Below are 18,195 nucleotides of genomic sequence, written 5' to 3'. Positions count from 1 at the left end.
ACCTGCGTCCACACTGCAAAATGACAGGGCTTGGACCCAAGTCTCAGTGGGACCTGTCCATTTAGCAGCTTCCTAGGACCTGGGTCCTGTCTGCTTGCTCACGTGAGTCAGACTGATTTGTGTGTGGCTGGCAGCGGGGTTTGGACTCAAACCTGAGTCAGAGCACAGGTTTAGTGTACTCTGTAGACATAGCCTTGTAGGCTTGCCCTATTGCAAATGTGGGTAAAAAGGGGTGATTTAAGGTTTTGAGCACCAAGTAATTTTATCACAAAAATGGCTAAAAATCATATAGTTCAGAGAGACAGGAAATGGTAGGTCCAGTCTTAATGCCTGTTCAGGGATGAGAGTCCCGTTATTTCAGCTACATGGGGTTCTTGCCATGCCATGGGGAGTGGGAAGGTACTATGATTTAAAGACAAGCAAAATAATTCTTCAGCTGGCTAAATTGCTTTTGTCTTTGTGTTGAGAAAACTCTAAGAACATCTTTAAATTAGAACTGTAATTTTTTCCTTTATTCAGTCAATTTTCTGAGATATCCCTTTAGTTCCATCAAGGTTTAACAGAAGTTGAAATTCTATTTCAAATGAGTCCAAACACTCCTGTTTTGCATATAAAAGTGTTTAAGCTCTTAAAAATCATTTTAAACTTAAATGATTCTTAAATAAAGTTGTTCAACTTAAATGGTTATGCGGAGAGATTGTGTCTTATTTCTTACCAATCTATAGAGAGGTTTTCCTTGCCTTCCTGAGTTTGGTAATGAGTTGGTTAAACATTGCCAGATAACTAATTAATTTCCCAATTAATATGAATGATTTTATACTCAGATGGCTTCTTATATTAGTAATCTGTTATAGCAAGGTCATTTGATTCAATTTTTTACATAAAACATCCACTATTCACATAATAGTGGTATTGAGGCAGTATTACATTTGCAAATACACATCTCAAAGCATTCAAGGGACAACAAAGGTTTTCACCTTCAAGAGGAAACATAGAGTTAGACATAACTAACATCATCCATAAAACATTGTCCAACCATAAATGTTCTTCTTACCATTTGAAGACTTTAGACCAATTATAAAATAAATCGGTTTCAATAAGGATAATTCTAGATTTTTCCCTTTTCAAAGGGGGGCGATAAAGACAGCCTCTTTTATTACTTAGTTTCTAGGTCTGATAATGCATCCTAAACATAAACCCTCTTTGGAATATCCTAAATACACATCCAGATCTCTTTCTAAAACACAAGTATTTTAAGAAGTTGTTTTCTTGAGATAAAGATCATGTCTATACCAAACTAGTGTCCTGTACAAGGGGAGGTATCCTGTTCTTTAAAGAGACGCTCTTGTTGTTTGTTTGTCTTTTGACCCAATGGTTCCTACATTTACAGCTTGTAATTAACTTTTATCAAATAGTCTATACAAGGCACAAATCACAATAATGAACACTTTTATACTATTTTGAAAGATGTGTGTAAAAGAAAATATAGACCGTTAAAGCTAAACAGAAGTTGTAAAGCTGCATTCCAGAGCATGTATAAACATTCTTGGAGGTAATATATTTGGTTTTATGGCTAATGAGGTGTTCTCCTTTTTGACACTTTTGGTGCCTGTTATTGGTTGATGGAAAGCAGAGATTTCCTATGGATTCCCTTAATTAGCTTTAACCTTTGATTTCATTAAATTAGCAACTAAAAACTTAAGCACATGAGCTATCATATTCTTCAAGTATTCTGTGTGGAAACAATTGTATCTCCTAAAACTGAGTAAAGGCAAGATTATACTACTCTAACAGTATAAAAGAGAATTATCATAATTTTATTAATAACCATTTTGCATCAATATTGAGGTATATCCACTACACAAGGTAATACTGGAGAATCCTACTGTATACTCTTCGTATGGTGATGACAGTTTTACAAATGTGTGGTTACAATGTACCTGGTTTTCTTGTTTTCCTCTTTCTATTGTATCTACTACTTCTGATCACTGTGCAGAAAACCAATGGAAAAAGTTAGTAAAGAAAAGCACATTACTATAGGTTTTAATGTGAATTCTAACACAGTAAAGTGATTTTCCTACCCATTTACTTTGAAAATCTGATTGTTAATTGCTTTGACAAGTCAAAATGTAGTTTAAAATTGGAAAAGCCAGTGGGCCACACAAACTCGAGTCTGCCTGTTTGATTTATAAATGATTCTAGCAAAAGACTCAGGGACCTCATGATTATTTTACTTTCTTGCCCTGGTCCTATCACTGCCAAACTAATTCCATTACGGTATACCTTAGCTGTGTTACTACAGGCTACTAATAACCTTTAAATGGTCCATTAGTTACAGCAATGGCTTTAGCTCACTAATAATGAACCTTGCCTAAGACTTTATCAGGCCAGACTGAGAGCCATGGTTTGTGCTATGTCTTTCTTTACTGAAGACTGAAAATAAATATAGTCCAATATTTATTGGACTATATAAATAAAATCAAAGTAAATAAAATAAATCAAGTCCAATCACAGGGTAGAATTAAACCATTTTAACAATAGGCAAAGCTTATCTGTCTTCTGCTTCTTGTCCTGTCCTCAGTCCCAGTAGATAGAGCATCAGAGGTATTTTCTCTTAGGCAATATCTTTATCTTTTGGTATCCTCCTCTTAAAAGACTCATTCAGCTGATCATGATAATTGAGGCCATGTATATGTTAGCAGTGCAGGAAATGTGTTATTTCTGACTAACGTGATGTATGGCAGTGAGTTGAGTGATAGTGAGTAGAGGGAGAATGTGAATCTAGTTAATGGAATAGAATGCTGTAATATTTCTCTTTCTGTCTTTGCAGTGGTCGGTATTGGAAAAGGAACTAAAATGCTGAGCAACATTTTGGCAGGCTCCAAGGTATGGCACACTAAGTTATTGATCTTAATATTTTTTCTGTGTCGAGGTGAATCGTGTTACAGGCAACTAAAACATCCAGCATCAAGCAAGGACTCAGAATGGCTTCATTCCTTCAGGGACCCAAAGTGTTGCTATCACAAGCATGCTTAACTGTCTGTCGGAAACCCTTGTCTCTCTGATGTTGTCTCAGAGAGCTTACTGATGATTGGGGTCTTTTGTAGGAAGGTTTTTTCAATGTTCAGTTCTCTGTAGATTTTAAATATGGGATATAGAAACACAATAATGAATGATGTCCTGTAAATATTGTAACTTCTTCTGTTTTTAAATCAAAACTTTAAAATCCCCATCCCCCCTATCCTTTCCTTCAAGTAGATATAAAAGAGTAATACTATAATTCTTCCATCACAAGCTGTTATGAAATTACATCTGTTCTTCACATCTGATTTCTCAAGAATACCATGCCGTCTTAAAAGACGAAACCCTTCAATTTTTTTTTTAATCTTTATTATTAGTATTGCTATAATGGCTAGATGCAAGTGGGGATGGGGGCTCCATTGTGCATAATCCCAGCCCCAAAACATTTGACACAAAATGTAACAAGCAAGTGTGAGCAAAACTAGGAAGGGAGGATAAAGGTGACAAAAATAATCTATCTAATCACACAAATTTATATATGTGGTTACTGATGTTTCCAAATCATCCTAGATTGTAAAAAACAAACAAACAGCAGTTTCCCATGGATGTATAACCAGGTCATTAGTTGGCTGACTTCTTTGTAGGTATCACAGCAAAAGTTGGTCAAGAGGAAGGAATTGGAGAAGGAGCGGGAACTTGTGTTCTGGGTTAATTCCATTGGGGAGTTCCATGTATCGAAGGCAGCATGACATATAATGCATAGATGGTTCTAAGAGTGGCTGTCAAACAGACCTGCAAGGCTAATAAGTAACCTTCTTTTAATGTTTTCTTATTCAAAACACACTGTGCATTTGGGACATTATGCGCTCCTAGACTCTGATTTTAAGGACTCTTTGATCAGGGGAACATATATACAAAGACTTTGTGGGACTCCAGTCTTGAATGGGGATTTTGGGAGCTATCATACAAAAGAGAAAAGTGTCATGTATTACCGGCTTAAGGACTGATCCTGCAAACATTTACCTACCTAAGTAGCATTAGTCATATGAGGAATTCCTTTATCGTCAGTTGGGCTATTCACGTGAATGAATTCTGTGCATAAGTATTTGCAGGATTGAGATTTCAAGATTAGTATGCAAAGCACAAGTGACAACAGGTGGATTTGGAGAGCTATCATTCTGCATAGTTAACAGATGGGAACTTGACTCACCTCTGGTTGTACTTTCTGGCTAGTTGCATCAAAACCTTGACTTGTGTGTTTACATTTCCAGGCAATAGATGTTGGGTAAGTGGATAGGTGGGCGTGCTCCAGTTAATCCAGTATGGTTAGTTCCAGCCCTGGGTGTTAGGGGTTTTGCATACATCTTGAAAGCTGAAAATGTAAAGTCCTGTTGTTTAGAGAATACTTTTAAAATGGGAAAATGGGCAAGAATACATGAAGAAATCAATATAATAGTCAAGTGCTCTCCAGATTTTGTTACTTTAGGAAAGTCAATAATGACTTAAAAATAATTGACTTTTTAAAGTCAATTGACAGCTCCTCTAATGCATTTCATGCTGACTATTTTTCTTCCTTTTTTCATCTCTGATCCATGACCAGTAAACTATTTATAGATGCTGTGATGATGATCTGAACTAGAGCCTGACTGATATTCACCCAGGTTTGAGAAGAGATAATAGACAGAAAAGCAGTTGTGGCAATAGGGCCTGATTTAAAGTCCCTTGCAGTCAATTGCGATGCAGTTTTAGATTTGGTTTTGGTAAGTAATGAGGTTGTCCTAGAAGAGCTAGTCATAGGAAATAACTTTGGTTCAAGTGATCTTGAGTTTATTTAGTTTAAATGAAGTAGAAGGATAATCAAAAACCAAGCAATCAGCTATGGATTTTGGTTTCAAGAGGGAAGACTTTGGGAAATTAAGGGAATTAGTTGAAGACATCAACTCGACTGAAGCACTCAAAGACTTAAATGTGGAAGAGGCTTGGGATTTATAGCTATATTAAAAAAAAAAAAAGAATAAGAAAGGATGAGGTTGGGCGCTATGCAGTGTGGATGGGAAGGAGGTTGAAGAGGAAGACCCAAAAACTAAATGAATACTTTGCCTTGGTTTTTGATAAGGATGATAATATGGAACATGGGTATGAAGGCAGGATGGCAGATGGAAATGAGTGTATAGAAATGGAAATTACGACATCTGAGGTGGGAGAAAAATGTGAAGATCTTAATGTGGTTAAATCAGGGGGACCAGATAATTTCCATCCCAGAATACTGAAAGAACTGGCACATGAGATTGGTAGCCTAGGAGCAAGGAATTTTAATAAATCTATCTATCTGGGGCTAGTGCCATATGGCTGGAGTATAGCTAACATTGTCACTATATTTAAGAAAGGGAAAAAAGTGATCCTGGCAATTGAGGACCTGTTAGTCTGCCCTCAGTAGTGTGCTATAGAACAGCTGTTCTCAAAATGTGGGTCAGGACACCAAAATGGGTTGTGACCCGATTTTAAGGGGGTTGCCAGGGCTAGCATTAGACTTTCTGGGATCCAGGGCTGAAGCTGAAGTCCTAGCTCCAGCCCCACCTGGGGTAGTGGGGGGTCAGGCTGTGGCTCCCTCTCCACCACACCTGGGGTGGTGGGGCTTGGGCTGTGGTCATGTCTCCCCTCTCCAGGTTGGTGGGCTCAGGCTCCACCCCCATCCCAGGATCATGTAGTAACTTTGTTGTCAGAAGGGGGTCGTGGTGCAATGAAGTTTGAGAACCTTTGCCTTAGAACAGATTGTGAGGGAAAGGCTAATTAAGTTAATGGAGACAAACAGCAAAGGGGATATAATTCAACAAGATTTTCCAAAGGTAGATCATGCCAGACTGTCTTGATTTCTTTCTCTGAGATATTAACTGATTTTTTTCACTAAGGGAAATACAGTAGATCTAACATGCATGGACTTAATAAAGCATTTGACACAATACTACATGGGAGATTATTACGTAAATTAGAGACTATGGGGTTAGTACAAGCATTGTAAACTGGATAAAGAACTGACTTAAGGGGAGAGGGCAATGGGTTTTGTTGAAAGGTTAACTATTGGACTGGAAGGAGGTTACTAGTGGAGTTCCTTAACTATTGGTCTTGGAATCAATCTTATTCACGATTTTTATTAATGACCTTGTCACAAAAAGTAAAGTGTGTGATAATGATCTGGATGACCTTGAAGATTGGAGTGACAGAAATAGGATGAAATTCAACAGTACCAAGTGCAAGGTCTAAGGGTCTAACAATAAGAATTTCTGGGCGCTCATCAGTTGGACATGATAGGGGAAGAGAGAGACCTGGGTGATCACAAGATGACTGAGGCACCAGTGTGATATGGCTGTGAAAAAGGCAAACGTCATCCTAGGCTATATCAAGCAAGGCATTTCCAGTAGTGATAGAAAAGTATTAATGCCATTGCAGAAGAAACTGGTAAGACTGCATCTGGAATACTGTGCACAGTTCCGGTCTCCTATGTTCAAGAAAGATGAATACAAAGTGGAACAGGTGTAGAGAAGAACTACAAGGATGATTGGGAAGAGGAGGGCCTATCTTATGAGAAGATAAGGGAAGAGCTTAGTTTGTTTAGCTGAGGAGAAAGAAGGCTGGGAGAGAATATGACTGATCTCTTTACATACATCGGGGGAATAAACACCAAACTGGGGGAAGAGCCATTTAAGCTAAAGGACAATGTTGCCACAAGAACAAACTGGCCAGGCTGGAAATTGAAAGGTTTCTCACTGTCAGAGGAGTGAGGTTCTGAAACAACCTCCCAATAACAATTGTGGGAGCAAAGAACCTCTCTCTCTTTAGAGCTGGGCAAATTTATGAGTGTGATTGTGTGATGGGGTTGCTTGTGCTAGTAGGGGACAGCAGAGCTGGGGTTACTTCCAGTTTGTCTTGCGTTCCTAGAAGCTCACGTTTCAGGGCTTCACCTGGCCACCAGGAGGGGGTCAGGAATGGATTGTGTTACTCTCTCTTCCCAGTGTATTCTAGATATTTTTAGGTCTCCTTCCTCTGATGCATCATAGAAGGCCACAGCCGGAGATGAGATATTGGAAAGGGTGAGCCAGGACGCTGAGGCAGTACCAAGCAGTCTCTCTCTCAGGTGCTTGGCTGGCTGGTTCTTGCTCACAAGCTCAGGTGTTTTCCCCTAGGTCAGATTGGCCGTGACCTTGGGGGCTTTTGCCTTCCACTGCAGTGACTGAGTGCAAGTCACTCGCAAGGATCATCCAGTCATTTCTCACAATGATTTCCCTGCCATTGCAGGGGCCTCGGCGTTGGTAGGTCTCAGTCCCTCTTATTCTCTCACTGTGGCACATAACCATCTAGTCTCCTGTGGTTTATATTAATTTGTCCTAGTTTTGGTTGTTGGGTTTAGTGTGAAAATGCTGGGTTGTATTAGTTGCTTTTGAGATACAGGAGATCAGACTAGGTCATCTGGTAGTCCTTCTGGCCTTATCCTCTGACTCTAATTGGAGTCTTTCCGTTGACCTTGGTGGGCTTTGGATTAGGACGATAGTACTCATATAACTTACTATAGTTCCTGAGGTTGAGTCCCTGTTACTTGAGACTTTAACTTTTTATAGTCTGACATCCCCTTTTTAATACCTTATCCATTACAGAAAAGCTTTGTCATATTAGCTAAATCAGCTTTCAATAGTTCTAGCTAAACTAGTACAAATCCTTAATGTAGATGCTCCTAAATCCATTTAACCCTCATTCAAATTGGTTTAGTTTAATTTGGTAATTTACTGACACAAGTTAAAATGATTTTTAAGTGAGGGTTAAACCAGTTTGCAAGTCTGTGTAGATAGACTCATAGGTTTAACTGGGTGGCTACAGAGGTCTCAGGACTCCTAGTAGTTAGCCATGACTATTCTTTATTCTAAAGTTGTTGAAAAACTTTTTGCCTTTTAGCTGTCGTGCTGTCTACTAGGATTAGAGTGTCTCTTACTTCATCATACATCACGTGTTTGAAATGATTGTTACTTTTGCTCTAATTCTCTCCTTTTTATGTTCGATTCCACTACATTCAATATGCATTTCTGCTGGGGATTTTCTTTTTAATTCCGTTAAAGCAGTCTTCAAGAGAAATCAGATCCAGTCTATCAACACTGGCAGCATAATTACACTCATGCCCCAAAACTTATGTGGTTGCTGTGAACTCTGTATGGCAGGTCTACCAAAGAGATGGATGTCAGAATTTTTCCAAACGTCCTATCAAATTTAAGCTGATTTGGCTGCCACCAGCATGATTCCCTGACCTGTAATTCATACAGCCTCTGTAAAGAATATCATGATTTATCAGTTCTGTAATCAAGTATGTGACCTCCTTAAGGACTAACTCAAAAGAAATAGGAATGTCCAGCAAAGTTTCTCAAAGCTCCAAGTTTCTTATCAAGTTCCTTAATATTTTTCCAGAAATAGACGTCTCTGTATGTTTTTTTTTTATTTCAAATGTTCCAGCAAAGTTGTGGAATAAATTACGGCATGTGAATGGGCTACTCTTATGGCTCAAAGACTAGCATGCTATTCTTCCTCTGAAAGACGTGGGGTAGTCTGATCAGAATAACTCTGTTCCTAAGACTGAGACTATGTGGAGGTGATGTTTGTGGGCAGATAATTTAGAGAGCTCTTGCTAACAGCAGAAAGTTTAAAGGAAGCTTTGGAAAAGTTTGGAAAAATCTCTCCCACGCTAAGATGTGCTGTAATAATGTAGCTATGCAGAAAGAAGTTGTGGGCTCATCAGGGAGGTAGGAGGCTTGGCAGCCTAAGCAGCTAGCAATGAGATATTGCATTATTCTAATAATTCCCAGTGGGACAGGGGGAGATTGAGCGGCAGGGATGTCTCCAGCACAGAGAGCCTTCACTGAAGTGAGATAAAACAAGATAATCAAAACTTCAGGCACCCAGGTAGCATGTTCACTCATATTTAGTTAATTGCATTATAAAGAGCCCAACTCTGGCTTCACTCACATTCTCCTCAGCAGGGTCACATGCACCAGGGTGACCCCAGAGTTTTTACTGGGGTCATACCAAGGTAAATGAGACCAGAAGTTGGGCCATCATGAGCATTCTGTGCTCTGAATCCTCAAATACTGACAGGTTGAAAACCTGCTTTTCTTTTCTGGAGGGTAGAATCTCTAGTCATTCTTCTTTTTTTATCGGAAGCCCCAGGAGCTCTAGTGACTTGTGGAGAATTAGAATTGACTTCCCTGCATTGATTGCAAATGCTTGAGTGGAGAGTAGGTGAATTGAGCATTTGATCTCAAAGGTTGCAGCCTCTCCAGAGGGGCTCACTATCAAAATGTCATCTGGATAATATAAAACCCAAACTCCAAATAGCCTCAAAGAGGCAAACAGGGATCAAGGGGAGAATGAAGATGCTGAGTTAGTAGCCTGATGTGGAACAGTGTGGATTCTATATAGTTAGAAAACTGAACTCCCAAGGATCCTGAATGGGGCATGGAAACTATTTCAGTTATCCAGCCTTTTTTAAGTGTAGCTTCACCATGTTTTGTCTCATAAATACGGAGCTTGCTGCTTAAGGATTCTCCAGGAGAAACTGGATCAACTTCCTTTGTAGTATGAGAATTTCTTACTGACTTGTAAGTTTATTGTAGGATCATTCTAGGAAATGGCTGATTGGATTCATGGTCCATCTAATCCAGTATCATTTCTGCATAGGTTAGTCCCAGACGTTGTAGAGAAAGATGCAAAAGTCTATAATGAAATAAATGCCTCATAGGGAACATTATTTCCTAATCAATAATTTACAACGAGTTGTCTTATGCCCAGAAGCATGAGAATATAGATCCCTAAGTTTTTGTATATTATCTAATGTAATTGTTGATATAATTATGCATATTAATATCTAATTCTTTTTTGACTTTGCCACCATCATGTGGCAATGAGTTCCGTGGGATAATTATGCTTTTTTTTTTTGTTTCCTTTTTTCTGCTAAATTTTTTTTTGCAGAAACATCCTAGTGCATGCAGTGAATTTTTTCAAGTGTAAGAAACTAAATGACTGACTTTCTTTTCAGAGGAATATTTATGTGGCACACATCTTTACTGTTTAGTATGAAAACACCTTTTCCCCACAGTAGCACCACACAAGCAGATCAAGGGCACCTGCTTGCCTTGTGGTATTTTATCTAGCCAGCTATCCATTCCAATAAAATAATACACTGTGCAATACAGACTCAGCAAAACATTGTGAGGGGATTTCTACATTGCAATTAGACACCTGCAACTGGTCTGTGCCAGCTGACTCAGGCTTGTGGTACTGTTTAATTGCAGTGTAGATGTTCGGTCTCGGGCTGCAGCCTAAGCTCTGGAACCCTCTTACCTGTCAGGGTTGTAGAATCCGGGCTTCAGCCCAAGACTGAACGTCTACTCTGCAATTAAACAGTCCCTCAAGCCTGAGTTAGATACCCAGCTGCGGGGATCTAATTGCAGCGTAGACATACCCAGAGTGAAATCCTGGCCCAGTTGAAGTCATTGGTAAAACTCCCATTAACTCCAATGGAGTCAGGACTTCACCCTCTTTCATGATTGTGTGATTATAAATTTGTCTGAAATGGTTTTATTGTTGCATAGTTAAAATAGCACTGTCCTAAATGAAATAAACACCTACAGGATGGAAGTAATTATTGTAAACAAATGTAAATTAGTTATGAAAGTTACCAGGAGTATATTCAAATGGTCGTGCAAAGTAGATCTTCTGTTGTACTAAAAGGCAGTGACATGCTGCTTCATTGATTGGGGAGATAAATTTGTCACTTGTCTTTCCTATTATGGCCACTATTTTGCCTATAAATCTACTCAAGTGAGGATATGGCTGGCTCTTGGGGGTGGGGTGCGGTGTGGGGGGAGTTTTTTCTTTAGGACTAGAATTTTTTGATGCCCTTACACTGAACAGCACCTTACTCCACAAATGTTCCTCAGTAGTCCCATTGACTTTAATAGGACTAAAATCATGAGTAAAGGTATCTGTATTTGGCCTTTCATCATTAGTGAGGGTTAATAATTAAAAGCATGCACTCGGGAGATAAAAAGGTAAAACGTGAAAAAGAATCCCTTGACTGTTGTGCACTGTGAAACGTGCTGAAGTAAGGGCCAGTTTCCTTGGGAAGCTTCTACTCTTGGGTGGGAATAACCACCTCCTCCCTAAATTTAAGAATCAGTAAAACAAACAAATACTTCCCCTCTCACACATCCAATATTTGCACTGTATCTTCTCCTGTTTCCTTGCTCCATTGAAAGAGAGATGATCTGACTCTTCATCTGTTAAAGAATTTTACAAGAAGAACAGAGCAGAGTCTAATAATTGAAATGATGAACAGAAAGAGCTGTGAGGCTGTGTAAAAAGCAGATGCTCCTGTAGCTGTGAAGAGTGAATTGAGCAGATATTTGCTACCTACTTCCATGAATATAACACACACACGTTGGAAAAATGATACATGCCCACACTACTTATTTTAGACCTTGACAAGTGTTTCCTTTTTTTTAACTGAACAATTTAAGATTATGGAGGGTACAGTAAGAAATGATCAGTCCTCTCTTTTACACTGTTCCACAGTGGAGGACAAGGATTCACTGATTAAATTAATAGCAGGTAAACTTATCATCAATAAGAGGAAATACTGCTTCAAAGAATATGTAATTAGGTGGTGGAATTTGCTGCTAATTATTATTTGTTGTACTGTAATGATTAGGAGCTGTAGTTCTTGTAAATGGAAGTGGCAGAAAAATAGCCTTATTAGGGCAAGAGACTGAAATTAAGAGAACTGGGTTCTAGTCATAGGTTTCCTGAGTAAACCTTGAGAAAACCACCTGAACCCAGATTTTTCAAAAATTGATTTTGAGTGCTTCAATTTTTGTGTACCCACTGTGACACACACAAAGCCTGATTGTTTTCATTCATATATATGTTGTGGATGCTAACTGTCTCAAGATGGTCACCTCACATCAGTGTCAACTTTTGAAAATGGGTCTTAAGAGTTCCTGCCTCCTCCCTTCTTCCTTGTATAATGGAGCTAATACTTACCTACTTAACAGGGATATTGTGAAGCTGAATTCATTGTTTTAAAAGTGCTTTGAGATACTTTGATGGAAGGCACTGTGGAAATGCAAAGGGGTGTTCGGTACAAAAAGAATGTGTTCAGACAATGTTATGCCTGCACAGTGAAGCATGCAGATGTCAGGAAATGCCAAAGGTAAGGCTCCACACACAACCTTGAATCTGTCAGGCTCTGATTCCAGGCAGTCGGACCTGGTGGTTGGAGTGGTGGTCAGTGCTGGATGTAGGATCAGGACGTGGCCGAGGGCAGTGGTAAAACTTGGTTCCAGGGACAGGCCATGGGTCAGAACTGAGGTCAGATACATAGACAAACCGAATCGGTATCGTAGTGAGAGTCCAGATGCAGGCCATAGGTCGAAGCAGGGTTGGAGTCAGTCCTAGGGCTTGGGAGTCAGGAGGTGGATGGAGGGCTGGATAAAAGAGAAGGACATGGACAAGGCTTGAGCAGGCTGGAACAAGGCTCCGGTAAGGTTGGGGCAGGAACAGGAACCAGATGAAGGACAGCCTGGAAGCCTAGGGAGTCTGTTTTATTATTATTATTTATTACATAATAAAATATCATACAGTTTCAATCCAATGTTTATCTATAGCACTGATCACCAGGGTATCTGAACACTGAACAGGTAAATTAGATCTGCATGCTGATGTCCATAGCACACTTCATAGAGGATTCTGCTGTTTGCCTTTTCTGGGGGGCATTCTGCAGTTGCCATTTGTATGGTAACCACACATTAAATGTTGCTGTCAGAATGTATTGTATACATTAAGTGAAAACACAGAGTAATAGTGAAATGCTGCTGGCAAATATAGGCTATTTCATTTGACAACTACGTTATATTTGAAGCTAACAGTCTCGTCCCTTGAATTGCACCTAAGCAAGGCTGCCATATATCGTGAAAAGGAAATGTGTTGTATATGGCTACTAAGTAACTGATCTTGATAAGATGACTTGTGCCAATGAGACATTTTGCAGAGCAAAGGGTGCACAGCTGCTAATCCTTGTATGTGTTTATTGAGAGAACTCAATGCAAAACATACTGTGTATACAAACTATGCAGTTTTTTCCAGCAGATCGTAACTTGGTCAAATCAAAATCAGTTTTCACTGGAACACGTAAAGGCATTCCTCCCCCATAGGAGCTACTCCTCTGGCAAATTTGATCTTTCTACCATGACTCCTTTTTGCTAGAGATACCTTTTATTAGAGGGAAGGTCAGATAGAATCGTCTTTGAATAATGGGGAAGGTGCTGCTTCCCATATCCCCACTTCTTCCCCCCACCATCCCGTCCTCATATCTTAAAAACAACTCAACCGTGTTTGCTTAAGTTAAGAAAAAAATTCACATGGCAAATTTCAGAGCAAAATGTGATAATTTTGGAAAGTTCTGTGTGTCTGAAAATGGGGTTTGAATGGAAATGCTTCTGCAACCTTAAAGTCTCTGACAGTCCACTCTAGTGATTTATATCTGCACTGGAAGATTTGTATTACCCTATATATTTTTTTAAACATAGGTACTGGAGCTACTGAATTCAAACACTCTTCTGGTTTCCCTTCCCCTCCCTCTTTTTTCTCCCACATCTTCCCCCCAAAATATAGGTTATAGAAGGGCCCCAGGTATGTAGTGCAGGTATTAATTTGCCTGCTGCCCTACCATTAGTGAGCTGGCTCTGCATGCTGTGTATTTCTCAAGTCTCTCTCTTTCATGTTAACCGCAGGGGCTAATCTATTAATATCTCTGCTTCATGCTCTATTCATATTCAGACTTTTTTAAAGTACAGTATTGAAAATTTTGAAGAGGCTACACTTACTGTGCTGTGGGAACTGTTGCCTCACAAAACGGAGAGTATTTAAAGAGCCCGCTCCAGTTAAAATTTTTCTGTTTTCTCTCTCTCTTACACCCACCCCCTCCTTCTGACCTCTGTAAATTACATATTTGTATTTGCTACATATACAATTCTTCCTTCCCACTTTAACAAAATATTAAATAACAGTGCTAACACACTGAGTCAACTTTTTTTTTTTTTTTAATTATGAAATCATGGGAGTCAGAAACAGATGACCTGTTAGCAGATCTGTCTATTCCCACGCTGAAGCAGTTCTGTTCCTTTTGGTGCCCCTTTCTAGTCACTCAAAGATTCTTGTACCGCTGCCATTTGGAGTTTACTAGATCTTAGCATGAGGAAACATCTTTGGGTTTAACCTAAATATTAATTTTCATAATTTACTTTGACATTCCTAGTTATACCCCATTGCACCATTCTAAAACCATCTCTTTTCTCCTGTGAAGAGTCTGTTCTATTTCTGGGAGAAAGAAAATCCAGAATTTCCATAATACCCGATTCCTCAAAAAGTTAGGGGTGGGGTGGGGGGTTGTGTTTCCCCTGTGTAATCCATTGAACAGGTGGTACAGTTTAGCAGTGGGAAGGAGGGAATGAGCTTGTATCAAAACAAAACTGGAAATGACCTCTATTCAAGACCAAGGATGAGATTTTTTTTTCTAGTGAGTGCAGAGAGTTTCCATGGGGAAGGTGTCTGGATGCTTTGAATTAAGAGACCTGGTACTACCAAGCAGCTGGTTTCTTGAGTGGGTCTGCATGTTGTAAGACCTTGTTTGTGCTTAGCAGTGTGACCATGTATCACTGAAATCTGGGGGATGATCTGAGTCCCTAATATTTTTACAAAACTCTAGTATTTTGTTCTAGCTTTTAGAATTCTTTGCAGTCTCTGGCTACATCTCCCGAGTTATCAAATCATTCCCTGATCTCTGGCAGAACTTTTGGCTGCAGGCTCCCCCCTGATGGGTGGTGCTAGTGTTTCACTTTGAAAATCAGGTCACCCCATGTTTTAGAGTGTTTTAAGTAAGAGGGTGATATAAGGGGTCAGACAATCCAGCTAGTCCTAGGGTAAAGATCAGATAGTTCTTCAGCAATGAGAGAATGATTACAGCATCTAGCAGTAAATAAAATTTAGTACAGCTTTAGCACGAAGTCAGCTTTTTCACGCAGGAGAAAAATGGATGCTAGAGGAGAGAAATTGTAGTTTCTCTGTAGTAAGAGGACGTTTGCTATTTGTTAATTTTGAACTTGTCATAAAATACTTTTTGTCCCCTCTGTAATCTTAATTTTGTCTTTTGGTAACATTTTCAAATTGTTTGGGGGCCTCCTGCTTTTAATATGTCTGATCATGGCTGCTGGAAGTTCTTTTGTTTTGTAAAATAATCGGGACTAAAATAATCATCCATTTTCTCCTATCCTTGGGCTGTCTTTTCTATTTAGAGCCAGGCATTGTTTCTTGCTATTTGTTTTGAACAGTGCTTAGCACAATGGAACCCTGGTCTTGCCTGAAACCTTTAGGTGCTATTGAAATAAATTTGACAAGTTACGTAAATAACTAATCTTGGTCAGGAGTTAGTGATAAATTTTATGACTCTATGGACACAAATTGAATGTACTTTTATAAATAACCATATAGGGCCAATTTCGTACATACAGAGGCCCACGTTTGCAACCAAGATGCATCTGCAGGTATGAGAACTGTAGGCGCAAAGCATGCAATTACATGGTTAGGCACCAGCTTGGTAGTTTTGATGCCCACTTACCCATTTTGTGCTCCAGCTGATTGCTACCAGTGTCCTTGCAACCTCTGTAGGCTTCCTGTGCTCACATCTTAGTCAGGCACATACATATATTGATCTTCTATTTATCTCAAATCTGATTTCTCTGATGATTCTCAGTCTATCAGATAGGGTTCTTAGCTTTTCTTTTTTTTCCTCCTACAGTCCCATGTTCAATTGCTGCTCAGATTTGAAAATAGCTTATCCTCAAATGAACTCTAAGAACCATTTGTCCTAATTCCTACAGTCCTTCCTTTCCAGGAAATTCCAGCAATGAGAGGCACCTTGCAACTTTAAAGACAGCTACTAATGACCCTATTTTACAATTGCATCCCAGAGGTTGAGTCTCTCTTCTAAAAGTTGCTGTTCCATTTTTTTTAAAAAGCTTTTAAAACAGGTTATAATTTAGGATTTCATGTCTCTGGCCCTTTTCCCAATAAAACCTTGATATATAAAATAAAACAAAACTGAGAAGTGCCGTTCCCATGGTCTCTCTGGCATTTTCACTGACAAGAGGTATGGACATGCCTGGCTGTCAGCCCAGGGTCTCTTACCATTGTGAAACTGACTAGAAAGAATGTAAAGTTCCTAGCTATGGGTGCAGAGAACCCATGTACCTTTTCTTTCCCCCCCACTCCAGTAATTCTGTATATTAAACCTGGGTATCAGGGTTTAACCAGTAAATATCAGTTGAAGTCTAAAACTGGAAGCATTTATTTAGAGTGGCTATTCTTTTACCAAAAGAAACATTGTTATGTAATCCCCCGGGGGGTTGCCATTTGTGTGTGACTCCTGCCAGTCTTACCCGGCAGAGCCAAAGGGAATGGCTCAGGTTACCAGGGTCCCACTTGCAGTGATGACTGCAGGAAAAAAAGCTGCCCCACACTTCTCATCCTGCAAATCTGCCAGTGGGTGACCCAAGCCATCGAGATGTGTCAAGAATGATCAAAGTGTGGAACACCTGGCTTTTGTTCCACATCCCACCATAATTGACAGAATGCCCCTTGCTTTGACACTAACACCTGTTTTTAGGGATATTTCCTCACTGTGTGAATGAAACAAGCCAGTTTTACAGTCTCTTACAGTGTGGAAAAGTGGTGGGGGAAAATCCCTGCACAGCTTGTTTGAGCACTGGGAGGCTTAGAGAGAGGGTTTCTGCCTGAACCTCACGTGGAATGCCTTGGGGAAGGCAATTTTAGAGAGGAAGTTGGTGGTGGGTGCTGCCCCACAATACAATCAGTTTAGTCTGGGAGCAGCTCAGTCTCCCATGGAAAAATGCAGTGGCTTAGCCTGCTTCCTCCCTCTCTACAGTTGTTAGTTCATGGGGTCACTCCCTCAGACACCTCTCTGCTTTTTGCAGGGAGGAGAGAGAAAGACCAGGCAGAAAGCACTGAGCTGCTAGAGGAGGGTCGTCTCCTCTAATCACTGGTCTCTGCTCTGTGAACCACAGCTGTAGTTTTCAGCACACGAGAACAGGGAGGCAGCACTAATGTTGTATGTATCACATAATGCAGTGCACTTGTGTCAATTCCCACAACTTTCTGATTGCCAGGCTGGCTTTGGCTCCAGTTGCTATAGAAGCAAGAGCCTCCCTCTCCAGATAGTAGCAGGGCACATGTGACCATTTCTGTCCAATACAGGCTTTGCCACAATTATCCCTCCATTGTCTCCTCCAGATTAGATAGCTGTAGGTGGGGCTGAAAGTTGAAGCTAGTGAAGAATGTGGCAGCTTGCTTGTTAAGGAGGGTTACATTGGATTGGTGCTCCATGACGTGCAGTGGCTCCCAATAAACTTCCGGCTTGAATTCAAGGTGCTGGTTTTAACCCATGAATCCCTAAATGATTTGGGACCTGGTTACCTGAGAGATCAACTCTCAACTGTATATCCCAGGGAGAGATTAGCAGAGGTGATTGGGCCAGAGCTTGCTCAGTAGAGATGAGAGGGAGCTGCTGGTGGGGTGTTCTCTGTGAGAAGTCTTCAGCATTGGAACTTGCTCCAAAAGCCCATCTTTGTTACCCTTTGGAGTGCGCTGCAGTGCCCACCCTCTTTCTCTTTCTGTTAAGGAGGGTCTGAGCTGAGGTGGAGGTGCTGAGGAGCAGCTGTTTCTCTATGGTGATGTGGTAATTTATCACTTATGAGAGAGCTGGATTGGCGCCTGTAGATGTATTTTTAAAAATTGAAGAGAGAAATGGCCAGTGGAGGTGAGAAAAGGTCACCAGAAGAATCATACCCAGTTTATGTTGCTGAGGGCAGGGAGAGCTTAACTCCAAGGGAAGACAACTCCGAATTCTAAGACAGTCAAGTGAGGTCTAAGAGGAGCATTAGGCTCAGTCTGAGCTCTTGGCCTCTCCTCTGCAACCTCCTGTGATCAGCAGGGACTGAAGGGATCCCAGACCCTGTAAATGGCCTATGAGGACTGTAATAGATAATTACAAATACCCAAGGGTGC

At 40.2% G+C, this 18,195-nt stretch overlaps 1 protein-coding gene across 1 annotated transcript in view; it reads left to right on the top strand.

Moving 5' to 3' along the window:
* Positions 1-18,195, top strand: part of TRUB1 (TruB pseudouridine synthase family member 1) — a 42,318-nt gene that overhangs the window by 7,441 nt on the left and 16,682 nt on the right. The window contains exon 3 of the mRNA XM_077821685.1: positions 2,831-2,886. Within this exon, the coding sequence (XP_077677811.1) occupies positions 2,831-2,886 (56 nt within the window). The remainder of the gene's footprint in view (positions 1-2,830; positions 2,887-18,195) is intronic.

This window comes from Eretmochelys imbricata, chromosome 7, assembly GCF_965152235.1.
Source record: "Eretmochelys imbricata isolate rEreImb1 chromosome 7, rEreImb1.hap1, whole genome shotgun sequence".
NCBI lineage: Eukaryota > Metazoa > Chordata > Testudines > Cheloniidae > Eretmochelys > Eretmochelys imbricata.
Note: the sequence above shows the minus strand (reverse complement) of the source record. Positions and strands in the feature narration are given on the sequence as shown.